Source organism: Chiloscyllium punctatum, chromosome 12, assembly GCF_047496795.1.
Source record: "Chiloscyllium punctatum isolate Juve2018m chromosome 12, sChiPun1.3, whole genome shotgun sequence".
NCBI classification, from domain to species: Eukaryota; Metazoa; Chordata; class Chondrichthyes; order Orectolobiformes; family Hemiscylliidae; genus Chiloscyllium; species Chiloscyllium punctatum.
Window position 1 is genome coordinate 55,434,688 of NC_092750.1, and position 13,988 is coordinate 55,448,675.

At 38.8% G+C, this 13,988-nt stretch overlaps 1 protein-coding gene across 12 annotated transcripts in view; it reads right to left on the reverse strand.

Annotated features, from left to right (window-relative positions):
* Positions 1–13,988, reverse strand: part of chl1b (cell adhesion molecule L1-like b) — an 885,223-nt gene that overhangs the window by 56,580 nt on the left and 814,655 nt on the right. For 9 of the 12 annotated variants that reach the window (XM_072582619.1, XM_072582612.1, XM_072582614.1 and 6 more), the window contains 2 exons: positions 627–740; positions 100–261 (listed from right to left, as the gene is read on the reverse strand). The exons of 1 other annotated variant lie outside the window; for it this stretch is intronic. In XM_072582619.1, the coding sequence (XP_072438720.1) occupies positions 100–261; positions 627–740 (276 nt within the window). The remainder of the gene's footprint in view (positions 1–99; positions 262–626; positions 741–13,988) is intronic. 2 more of the 12 variants (XM_072582623.1, XM_072582621.1) reach the window with 1 other exon arrangement.

Below are 13,988 nucleotides of genomic sequence, written 5' to 3' on the forward strand. Positions count from 1 at the left end.
AACCCCCTCACTGGCTCCGCCACTGTTTTTTTCTCGTATATTTATTTGTAATGTACGAAAAATGAGTTCACTCGATTTTAAATGGGACCAGTGCCTCACCTTTTCCCCTTGTTTCTATAACATCTTCAAAAATGCTAGAGTTATCAAACCAGTTCTTAGCCATAAGACGGATTGTATATTCAGTTCCAGGTTCTAGCCCTTCTAAGATGTGGAAATTTTGTGAAATATTTACTGCGTCTGAAATCTTCCATTTACCTTTACCTATGGAAATTGCATTAAGAAAATTAACTCCAATACAATGGTTGGGATTTTAGTCCCAAAACAACTTAAGCATAATTAGGTTTAATTATAAAATTTATGCCACATTTATCACTGTACCTTTTATTTCTTAAAATATCAATGAAAATTATATAATAACATGAATAATACAATGACAATACAATTTGGATATTAAAAACAAGTTGCCAATGGCTTGTGCTAATTTAAGATTGAGTTATAAAGAAATAAACTGGATTGATTTGCTTCATTAATCATGGTTAGTGGGGCAAGTAGAACAGGTATATTAACAGGTCCATTGGGGATTTGATTACAATTTCTGCAAAAATTAGAGAGCGAGAACAGCTTACGGTTATTCATGTATGCAACATAAAATTCAGAAGCTGCATGTCCCATTCCTGGAATCCAGCTGATGTTTGCATATGTTGCACTTACAGAAGAACTGACGTTCAGCAAGACTGGAACTAGTGAATAAGTAACAAGACAAGCAATATTGCATTAATGCAGCAATGTTATTTGTACTGTAGAAAAGTAAGAAGGAGAATTAGATTACAACTTTTCCAACAGCATGCACACCGCAGGGTTTGTAATTAAAGATCAGTTAGAGGAATGTTGGCCACTGATTGAATTCTGGTCTGCAAATCAGCAATAAGTGCATGCTTGTCATGGCAGGTTTATTAATTTCAAACCCTGACATACCACAGAATGGAACAAACAAATAAATAACAATAAATGTTTCATTTTTGCAAAATAATTTTTAATGCTGTCCTACGAACTGACTGATAAGAAGAATTAGAAATGTGTGTTGGTAAATATCTAATTGGTATAATTGAATTTAAATATCTCCTTTTGAAAGGTTAAAGCTGCAGATTAGCTAACTGTATGATGTTCCATTCCACAGTAAGGTAGCAGCATATAGAATGCAGGCTCCAGAAAAAGAAACACTGTCACTTCAACCTTATTAGTAATTCAGTTGAGAAAAGATTTTGCTAAGCCCCAAGGATACAGATCAAGACAAACTGGTAAAACTGATGAGCTAGTAATTGAATAAGAAGCAAAGTTTGAAGAGGGAAAATTGCAGAAACATACAATGTTTTTTTATCCGTCAGTACGACAACAATATTACTGGAACAATGTTGAATATTGCCAAACTGCTCACTTAGGGCTTTGCAGAACTACCATTAGGTGCTGCAGAGTGCAGGAATTTCATGAGCACAAGCAAATAATTACTAAGAAGTGCAGTTTAAGCAATATTTTTGGCTAAGCAACATCTCATAATAGCAAAATGCCAAGCATATTGTTTACTGGTATCTCAACCTTCATTTGAATTCAAGGTAATCTCAAGTCATTTTAAGATTAAATGCAAGAGCAGAATATTGATAAATAGTTCAATCTGGATTTCGATAGCATACCTCATATATACGCAAGAGAAAATAAGGACTCTTGAGGTGCAGATGTCGTGTCCCTAACTCTGGGACAGAAGGTCTGAGTTCAAATACTACCTTCCCCAGTCATGTTTGAGCAGGTTGATTGAAAACATCTACAACAGAAAATGTCACCTGGACTACAGGGAAACAACTTGGGTTCTTTCCAAGATATGACGGATGCCAACTTAATGGGTTGAGCTCATTGTGAACCATTTACAGAGTATTTGCACACAACTGGCTGTTAAAAATCTCTCATACCCAGGTACAAAATTGTTCTCACTTACAGCACCCACAGCACCCATATTGCTTGGGAGACAAGATGATTATTTCACATTTTTCTTTCGATGAATAGCTTTGTTTCCACTAGTGTGAAAAACACTTTTAAAGTCTCTGAAAATATTACCATGGCTCATTAAGTACAATCTTTCCGTAATTTTGTAATAAATGACACAAAGTGAGTACATTTACAAATTGTTGAAAATGGCAAATTGTCATTTTGAATAAGGTAATTGTGACTACGTATTTTGATTTTTCTAGTTTGACAAAGCTCAGAACAAAATTACATGGCATATTCCTTCCTTGTGCCCTCAATGGAAAACCTCAGCTGTGGAAACAGATGTAAACACAGCAGGGAGAAGGTTACAAATCTCAATATGCGAATCCATTGTCTACAGAAACAAAAAAAGCTACACTAGTTGAAACCATTTCCCATGATATGCCATTTTGAATTCATGTTGCCGACATGCAGGATATAATACAACTGACTGAAATACGTACAGAAAACAAAGAATCATTGGAAACTAGGGAAGGGAAGTAGTTGGAATAGAAAAAGTGGAGAGGATCCTGAAAAACAAAGCAGAGAAATAGGCTCATGAGAATTTCCAGAATTGTCAAAAGGCACTGGAAAAGAACACAAAGTGAAAAATGACATGACTTGAACAGTATACATTGCAAACTCTCGAGTTGTGTAAAATGAAGTAAGCACATAAAGTAGTGTTAATTTTTCAATGTTCTTTGAAAAATTGAGAATGGAACAAATGATTAATAGTTTGGCTTGGAGCTTTCTGATGTTTACACTAGCAAACATACAGCTAGAATTTTAGTTTAGTGGCCGTATTTTTTTTCTATGGAATGACAAAGAAAGTACTTAGAAACATAGAATCCCAACAGTGCAGACAGAGGTCATCCAGACCAGCAAGTCGGTACCGACCCTCCAAAGATCATCCCACCCTATCCTCGTAACCCTGCAACCCCACATTTCCCCCATGGCTAACCCACCTACCTGCACATCCCTTGACACAACGGTGCAATTTAGCATGGCTAATCCAGTTAACCTGCACATTTTTAGATCGTGGAAGGAAACCGGGGCACCCAACAGAAACTCATGCAGATTCGGGAGAATATGCAACTCCACACAGACAGTCAACCTCGGCTGGAATTGAAGCCAGCTCCCTGGTTCTGTGAGGCAGTAGTGGTAAGAAGATGTGACTTTTGGATATCACTGTGTTGAAGATACTTTATCACATTGTTTATCCCTCCTGATCAGTAACAACAATTCAGTACTAGCATTCTAAAACGGACCCTCCAGGAAAACAAAGTCATCTTCAGATCAGTTGGGTTGGGATATCTGGACGGCATGGATGGGTTGGACCGAGAGGTCTGTTTCCATGCTGTGCAACGCGATGACTCTAAGTGCTGGTTGACATAGATCCCAATTGAGAGTTTATATTACAATATCAAGCTCCAGACATTTTTATGTAAACTGATAACTCCAACATAATGCACATTCTCTCACATTCTTGGATTTTGGTGTAAGTGAGGAGATTGCAAGGAAAACAAAAACAAGTGTAAAATAGAAAAAATTTCCACATTCATACAGTATCATAACTGATTGATGATTTTTCTCTCTCTCTCAGTGCATGAGTTTAAAATAGCCTCATGCACAGAAAAACACATCCGATTTGCCATTTCTGGTACTCAAGGAAGGGTCAATGCTATGATTCATATGTAAAGGTTTTGTGGAAATAATTCTAAATATATGTGTATTTGACAGATTTTTTCTTGGACTCCAAGCTATAATAAAAACAGAAAGTGCTGGAAATACTTAGCAGATCAGACTGCATCTATGGAGACAGAAACCTGGTTAACATTTCAGATTAATAGTATTTCAACCCATCAAGAAATTTCCCTTTTGGATTTTTTTTTCATCTCCTTGTACGAGCCTCCATCTGTTTAACGGATATAAAAATCTTTTTTTTACAGCTCTGACAAAAGGTCATCAACATGAAATGTTAACTCACAACAGATGCTGACTTGCTGACTACTTCCAAGATTTTGTGTTTTCATTTCAGAGTTCAAGCAGCTGCAGTATTTAGCTCTTGTTTTAGCTGTTTAAATTTGGCCCTAGTCCTTACTGGATAGTATTTTTCAGCTCGCCCAATAGAAATCAGAGAACCATTCTGCAGAAATGATTTGGAGATGCCGGTGTTGGAGTGGGGTGTACCAAGTTAAAAATCACCCAACACCAGTCCAACAGATTTAATTGGAAGCACTAGCTTTTGGAGCGCTGCTCCTTCATCAGGTGGTTGTGGACTCATTCTGCAGAAAGATCATCAGCTCAGTATATTTTCACATTCTAACAATAGATTTTTGCTTTGTCATCCAAAAGGTATTTTGAAATTCACAGAATGAAGATTTTCTAAAGAACAATGAAGACTGCTATCTATCCATAATTTTGCAATGTCTTCAAAATTATGTAGTACTTCCTAATTGTTTAAGAAAACAATTGAGATTAAAAATAAGCAAATTCCATACAGCATGGTGAACTACTGTTCTCAGAATCTTCACTGTATTTAATTCCATTAATCACAAATTAGAGTTAGATGAGATATTATTCTGCCTTCTATTAAAATTGAGGACATCATGTGAGAACATCATACAATGGCCAATTCGCTGATACCTAGTTACTTAACAAGAAATAATTGTGTGACATGGATGAGAGCGGAAATGGACTGAGATGCTTCTCCACAAGCTATCGGAAACAAGAGAAAGAGACTAAAGAAAATGTCAAATTTGTAATGGCTACTTTATACTGAAAATACATCATTCTACATCATTTGTGGCAGGCCACATCCTACAGTGAAGTCCCTTGTATGCAATTATGATGATTCATTTGAAAAGGAAATATGATATTCCCCTTTCTGAAAAACATGGTATATTGCATCAACCTGCTGTTCATGTTACAGCAAATGAAAGGTTTTTCCTTAGTTTTTAGATTTTATTGTTACGTTGAATGATGAAGCAGCTAAAATAGTAATTTCAAAAAAGTAACTTATCTTTTAGATTATGTACATGTTAGTTGCTTCGTGGGTTAAAAGAATCTCTATTTGTTTGGCAACAGACCAAAATAATAAAACTGCTGTCATTTGCAAAGTTGTGTTTCTGTTTGAATGCATTTTCTTCGGTCTAATTCAACTAATGTTGGTGTACCTGGCCAGGAGATTGCAAATTTTAATAACTGTGAAACATCAATGCACATTATCTTCTGTGCTAGCTTTAAGAACAGTGTAACAAAAGCAGGTTGTGAAATAATCACCGTCAAATGTTTCTGCTAAGTCTGCTCATTTGTAAGTTTGTGAGGATGCTTCAAAAATTGAAACTAGGAATTTGGGACACAAGAACATGAATACAGGTATATATTAAAAGATTTTGAATGACCTTTGCTCTTTACTAAAGGATTGGCTACTTTACCTGTGATGGACCAGACCAGACCCCCTCAAAATATATTAAGAAGATAATCTAGACACTATTTTTTTCATATTTTAAAGTTAATTCTAGATGTAATTCAATTGGTCAAACTACTCATTAAGCAAGGCACATTTCATTTTTACACTATAGTTAAAAATACAGAAATAGCAAAAATAAAAGAGTTGGCTAAATGTAATGAAATACTGAACAAAGAAATAGATATATATTAACTACGACTAATTAACTGTTTCAATACAATAATAGTTCATAAACACACCTATGGCAAAGGTAAATTCAGTAAAATAGATTGTCTCACATGCAATTCTCGCAGTAGGAACAGATCCCCAGCTTTTACCTGTAACGGGGAGAGGAATAAGAGCTCCCACATCCAGCTTCAAGACCCAGCAACTAGAAAGCTAGAACTAAAAGTCCTGCCTCTCTGGGAGCTTGACCCCACCCATTCAGGCTACTTCTATTGTTCCAACTTTTAAAAAAAACCAAGGCCACATAAGCTGTTTACTATATTGGCTTTGAGTAGACCACTCTCACCTCTGACTCAATCTTTCTTCACAACAGAATCTTGAATAAAATACACCTCTTAAGGCCAAAGTATCACACACCCCCAACCTAATAAATGAACCATCAATATACAAAGATAGAAGGATGATTTCATTTTGCAAAACGTTTAGGTTTACACTATTAGTACACGATAATACATAAACATGACATTGACTCGAAGCATGCAAATATTCACTACTACAGTCTATTTCAGTAAGCTTTTTCCCGCCACTGAACGCTTCCATCTTCATTCATCAAAGTTGTGACAACGTGTAGGCAATTACACTCTCTCATCCTGCCACGAGTACGATTTTCAAATTCAATGGTTGCAATAATAAGCTTTATCTAAACAGTCTGGAATTTTTATCATTACATTTTTCCAAAAACTTTAAGGGATTACGCCAACACCAAACTCAAGGTCTGCTTCTTAGCTGTGAAATATGTCTGTTGATGTTTAGTCGATTTTCTGGAAAAATACCCAAATGGTCTTTCTATTTTCTTGTAGTCTTCTTGGAAAATTACAGCACTGATTCCAACTTTGAATGGCTTTGTATACTTAAGCATGGAAAACACTGAGACAGTGGTTAACACCACTTTCAGACTGTCATATGCCTCCTGACATTCCTCTGTTCGCTGATAGTTTCTGCACTGCTTCAACAAGTCAATCAGTGGAACAAACACACTACTAAAATTCAATACAAACTTCCGATCAAAACTACTCATAGAGTCATAGAGATGTACAACATAGAAACAGACCCTTCCGTCCAACCCATCCATGCCAACCAGATATTCCAACCCAATCTAGTCCCACCTGCCAGCACCCGGCCAATATCCCTCCAAACCCTTCCTATTCATATCCCATCCAAATGCCTTTTAAATGTTGCAATTGTACTAGCCTCCACCACATACTCTGGCAGCTCATTCCATAAACGTACGCCCTCTGTGTGAAAAAGTTGCCCCTTAGGTCTCTTTTATATCTTTCCCCTCTCACCCTAAACCTATGCCCTCTCGTTCTGGACTCCCAAGCCCCAGGGAAAAGACTTTGTCTATTTATCCTATCCATGCCCCGCACAATTTTGTAAACCTCTATAAGGTCACCCCTCAGCCTCCGATGCTCCAGGAAAAACAGCCCCAGCCTGTTCAGCCTTTCCCTATAGCTCAAATCCTCCAACCCTGGCAACATTCTTGTAAACCTTTTCTGAACCCTGTCAAGTTTCACAACATCTTTCCAATAAGAAGGAGACCAGAATTGCATGCAATATTCCAACAGTGGCCTAACCAATGTCCTGTAGAGCCACAACATGATCTCCCAACTCCTGTACTCAATACTCTGACAAATAAAGGAAAGCACACCAAATGCCTTCTTCATGATCCTATCTACCTGCAACTCCACTTTCAAGGAGCTATGAACCTGCACTCCAAGGTCTCTTTGTTCAGTAACACTCCCTAGGACCTTACCATTAAGTGTATAAGTCCTGCTAAGATTTGCTTTCCCTAAATGCAGCACCTCGCACTTATCTGAAGTAAACTCCTTCTGCCACTTCTCAGTCCCAGGAATCGCAGTATTTCCTTCTTCTTTGATGGCATGGGAAACTTCCAATAACCTTTGTTTTCACATCCCAAGGGGCCATTTGTCCACATCCAATGACATGGCTCAGGAACGTGACTTGGGCATTTGTGAACTCACTCTTAGCCAGGTTTATTACCAAGCCTGCCTCCTGAAGTCAATCGAACAATTCCAATAGATGCTCCTCATAGCCCTTTCATGTGTGACTAAAAATCACCACATTGTCAATATACACCACACAATTGGGTAATCCCAAAATGACTTTACAGGCTAGTCTTTGAAATGTGGCTAGTGCATTTTTCATACCAAATGGCATAACTTTATACAGACACAGTCCATTTGACATCATGGAAACCAAAATTTCCTTCGCTGTTTCGGATAAAGGCACCTGTCAGAATTCTTTGAAATATAAGTTGCTTGTCCCACCTTCTCAATACCATCCTCCTGATATGGAATAGGAAATGAATCACATTTTGTAACTGCATTGATTTTGCAATAGTGCACATGTAATCATTGAGAACTGGTACAGTGGCTCAGTGGTTAGCATTACTGCCTTGCAGCGCCAGAGACCCGGGTTTGATTCCAGCCTCGGGTGGAGTTTGCACACTCTCCATGTGTCTGTGTGGGTTTCCTCCGGATGCTCCGGTTTCCTCCCACAGTCCAAAGATGTGTGGGTCAGGTGAATTGGCCATGCTAAATTGCCCATAGTGTTAGATGCACTAGTAGGGTGTGGGTGGGTTACTCTTTGGAGGGTCAGTGTGGACTTGTTGGGCCGAAGGGTCTGTTTCCACACTGCAGGGAATCTAATCATCTGGATTCGATGTCATTACAATGTTTGAACTCCATTCACTGCAACTCAGTTTGATTATATTGACTTTGCACATTTGTTCAATCACTTTTTAAAACCTTTGCCATTTTTAGAGGATTATCTTTAAGGATGGCGCATAATCAGAACAGTATTTCCTTAGCTACATCATGCATAATTAGATAGTATTTCTCAGGTTATTCCTACATTTTGAGGCTCTGATCAAGAATAAGAAGGAGGCATATGTTAGATACAGACAACTGAGATCAAGTGATTCTCTTGAAGAGTGTACTGGGGGGTGGGGGGTGGTTAGGAGCATTTTTAACATGGCAATCAGGCGGGCTAGAAAAGGATATGAGAGATAATTTAAGGATAATCCAAAGAGAATCTACAAGTACATTAAGAGCAAAACAGCAACTGGGGAGAGAATAAGGCCCCTTAAAGATCAACAAGGTCATTGACGTGTGGATCCACAGGAGGTGAGAGAGATACTAAGTGTCAGTTTTTACCATGGAGAAAGAAATGAAGGTGAGAGAATTTGGGGAAGTAAATACTGATGTCTTGAAAACAGTCCACATTACAGGAGAGGTGGTGCTTGCGTTCTTAAAAAAACATAAAAATGGATAAATCTCTAGGACATGATCAAGTGTATCCCAGTATACTGTGAGAAGTTAGGGAAGTAATTGCAGAGACATTTGTATCATATACAGCCATGGGTGAGGTGCTGGATGACTGGATGGTGGCTGATGTTGTGCCTTTATTTACTACAGGCTGTAAGGTGAAGCCTAGGACATGGTAACTATAGATCAGAGAATCTGGCATCAGTGGTGAATAAATTCTCAGAGGGAATTCTGAGAGATAGAATTTACATGCATTTTGGAGAGGCAAGGACTGATTTGGGATAGGCAGCATGGCTTGGGAAATCATGTCTCACAAACTTGATTGAGTTTTTTGACGATATAACCAAAAAGATTGAGAAGGGTAGAGGAGTTGATGTTGTCTGCATGGACTTTAGTAAAGCCTTTGACAAGGTCCCCCCATGGCAGACTAATTAGTAAAATGAGACCACATGGGATTCAGGGAGAGCTTGCCAAATGGAAACAAAAAAAAAGACTTGTTGGTAGAAGACCAGAGGGTGCTCCACAGGGATCAGTGCTGGGTCCACTGATGTTTGTGATTTATACAAGTATTTTGCTGAAAATTCAGGAGGCATGATTAGTAAGTTTGTAGATGACATTAAAATTGGCGGTATAGTGAAGAAGGTGATCTAAGCATACAAAGGGATTGTGGCCAATGGGCTGAGGAGTGGCAGGTTGCGTTTAATTTGGATAAATGCGAGGTTTTGCATTTTGGTAAAACAAACAAGGATAGGACTTTTACAATTAATGGTAGGGCCTTTGGTAGAGTTGTTGAACAGAGAGATTTAGGGATTCAAGTACTTAGTTTTTGAAAGTTGCATCACAGGTAGACAAGGTGGTTAAGAAGGCCTTTAGCATGCTTACCTTCATTGCTCAGACCATTGGGTATAGGAGTTGGGATGTCAGGTTGAGGTTGTACAGGACATCGGTGAGGCCACTTTTGGAGTTCTGTGTACAGTTCTGGTCACGCTACTACATGAAGGATTTTAGCAAATTGGACAAGGTTCAGATAAGATTTACCAGGATGTTGCCAGGACTGAAGAGTTTTAAAGGAAAGGTTTGGACTTTTTTCACTGCAGCATAGAAAGTTGAGGGATAACCTTGTAGAGGTTTATAAAGTCATGAGGGTTACCAATAATATGAATAGAAAAAGGTCTTTTCCCTTGGGGAAGGGCAGTGTGAATGGTAGCACAAAACTAATGGCATATTTTTAAAGTGAAAGGAGAAATACTTAAAAGGGAACTGAGGAGCAATTTTTTTCACAGAGGGTGGTTCGTATGTGGAATGGTAGATGACAGAGAAAATGGTAGATGCAGATACAGTTATAACAGTTAAAAGACATTTGGACAGGTACGTAATAAGAAAGGCTTAGAGGGATCTGAGCTGAAAACAGGCAAGTGGGACTAATTTACTTTGACAAAGTTGGTCAGCATGGTCGAGTTGGACTGAAGGGTCTCTTTCCATGCCCTTGGATGACCAAAACTGAAGGATGATCCTCATCTTTTTCTTTATATCTCATTCAAGACAGACCCCTCAAGTCTCAACAGCTTCTCATTGGGAACAAAGAAAATATTAAAGCCCGCAACAAGCTCCTTTGTAAACTGGTTGGTGCCTTATGGGATCACAAGTCAAGATGCTAAGCACCTCTGATGTTGCCATCATGCACTCCCAACTACAGAAGGCCATGCTCAATATGCTACAAACTTTAAGAGTAAACAGCTAAGGACCAATGGCAGAGCACAGGCCAGAGGAAAAAATCCCACAGAAATCATCCTCCCGAGATAGACTCCACTACTTATCCGCCTGGGTTTGATCATCCACAATGACAATGGGCTCTTCTGAATTATTTTGAAAATGTGGTGATACAAAAGCACAGCAGATTAGGCAGCATCCAAGGCACAGGAAAGTTGACATTTTGGGCATTAGCCCTTCATGACGAATGTGGAGGAGGAAGAGGTTTGCGAGATAAACGGGGGGGGGGGGGGGATTGGGGGGGGTGGGAGAGGGGCTCGGGGAAAAGAAGGTGGGATAGCGATTGGTGGATGCAGGTGGGGCAGAGTAACTGTGATAGGTTGATGGGGGAGGGTAGAGCGGATAATTGGAAAGGAAGATGGATAGGTTGGTCTGGTCAACAGGACGATGCTGAGTTGGAGGGTTGGATCTGGGCTGTGAATAATGGCAAAACCTCTAATCCCAGCATAAAGTTGCACAATCTACTTGCTATTCTCTGGAAAATAAGAATGAGGTGTACTCAGTTCTCTTTGTATAGAATGACTCAGTGACCTTCTTTTCCAACAGATGGTGGAAAACTGTGATATCCTCAGCTTCAAAATAGAACATAGGAACAGAGAAATATTTATGGCAAAGCGAGAGGACATTAATCACCCATATCCAAACTACGAGCAGCAAAACATGCAAATGTTTATGGCCAGTCAACTATAGTGACGGGCAATGGTATCCTTAGAGTTTCACAAATATGGTGGCAGCACATGGCGGATTTCACTGAGGTGTATTTACTTTTATAATCAGGCCAAGGTTCCTCAATGTGTTACAATTCCAGGCAGAATACTTCCCAAGTAAAGAATGGTGAACAGGTTGCATTCACAATTGCAACTGAAAGAATGCCAGATGCTGTAAATCAGAAACAAAAACAGAGATTGCTCAGCAGTTCTGAGGAAGGTCACCAGATTAGAAATGTTAACACTGATCTCTCTTCACAGAGCTTTTCCAGCAACTTCTGTTTTTGTCACCTTCTCAGTTGAGCCTTGTTTGATTAGAATAAGTCTAACTTAAAAAGGATCCCTTACCTTGAGGATACTTTTCTCCTCGGACCAGAGGAATTTGTTTTAAAAGGAGCCAGTTAACCATGTTTTCTTGAACTCCCAAAAAAGAGGGCGTTTATTCATTGCTTCACACAAGAAGCATTCATAATACAAGACACATAAATGCAGATTGGAAGTAAGAGGTGACTACAAAAAGATAAATATTTTAAAAACACAGACAAATGGACTAGCCTCTGAATTGTTCATAAAGAGCAGTTGTTAAATATTGGAGCAGTTGCAGCAGAGGTTACCAGTAGCATTAATATTGCTAGCCGAACTGTCCATTTCAAGGTCCCCAAATGGCTGTCTTTCTCAGTTCTGATTCCTTTCAACTGTGGTTGAATTCAGTATTCAGGGAGAGAGAGAGAGAGAGAGAGAGAGAGAGAGACAGTCCTTTTGTTATCAGGTTTCCTTTTGTCTGACTTTGAGCAGAGTAAAGGAGAGTTTTTATCTGCACGTAGGGGTGACTTGGAGATATTTCTTCCACAGTGACCTGCACAGAATGCAAATGCTTGAACACAGACTGGTGCACAAAATAGCACTCAGTCTCACGAGCATATTCCAATCGAGTTGAAACTGGCTTTTTAACCCCTGTCCTCGTGTATTCTTCAATCAGAAAATTACAAAATGTGTGTGCACTCTGGATCATAATGCATAGGGGACGTCTTGCTGCTGATCAAGCTTTGTCAGCACCTTGTCACTTTTACCGTCACAGAAGATCACTGTCCAGCCAATTTTCACTTATCTCTGCCCCCTCCTTTGAAGGGCTGATATTTGAAGTTCCCTTTGTACCTGTGGGTATCACATTCTCTCTCCAGACAGCTACTTAATTTGTATCTGCTGCCATTTTATGGCTACATAAGCTGTCTTTTGAAAAAAGCACATTTTGGAATTATAAATTAAAATTGTCCGCAGTAGGTACAATTGCAATATTTAAGAGGCATTTGGATGGGTATATGAATAGAAAGGGTTTGGAGGGATATGGGCCGGGTGCTGGCAGGTGGGACTAGATTGGATTGGGATATCTGGTTGGCATGGACAGGTTGGACCAAAGGGTCTGTTTCCATGCTGTTCATCTCTATGACTCTATGATTTGAGCATTCTGATCCTTGGTCACGACGTTGGTTCTCACATCTTTTATACAGTTTCAACCATTTTCTCTATATTTGTAGTCAAACTAACATGCTTGCAATTCTTCATTCACTATTCTTTCTAGTAATTAGGGTTACATTTGCAACTTAGCATACGACAGGAACATTTCCAGAATTGACAGAATTTATAAAGTGAACCACCCATGTCTCGATAGCAACTCCTTCAATGCTCTGGTATGTCACCTGTCAAGGGGATTGATTAACCTTAATCCAGTTAACCTTTCAAGTACTCCACCTTTACCAATACTAATTTCTTTTACTTCCTCAGTTTTACAAGTCCCTTGGTCGCCTAGATTTTCTGCATCATCTTACATGAGAATAGACACAAAGTGATTGTTTACTTTCTCTGTTATTTCCCCATTCTCTACTATAAATCCTCCTAATTTCATCTGACATTTGGCCTCGCTAAGCTTTTCTTGTTCACATACCTAAAGAAGCTTTTACAGTCCTCCTACATCTTTCTTACTAGTTTGCATTCATATTCTCTTCTCCCTTTATTTATCAAATTCTTGGTCATTTTTTGCTGCGTTCTAAATTGCGCCCTCTTGCTTATAACTTATGGCATCCTGACAACCTATTTCATTTGATCTTATGCAAATTTTGACATCTTTACTTAGTAATGGATTTGATTTGATTTATTTGTAATCATGCATACTTCAGTACAGTTAGAAGCTTTGTTCATGAGCAGTACAGGCAGAACATTGGGTGGTACAGTCACCTTACCCATTAGGTATTTGTGCTTTGGAGAAATGTACATTTATTTTAGACCAAAACATATGTATTTAAATACCAGTTAACCAGTTTAAATGCCTGTCAACAGTCATAAAGTATTTTCCATTCACCATCGCCAACTTGCCCCTCAGTTTCCCATGTTCAGAATGAACTGTACTGTTTTCAAAGTTAATACATTATTCTATCATGGTATCATCACTACCTCCAGAAGGTGCCTTTACAACAATGTAATTAGTTAATCCTTTCTCATTATGCACAATCTTTT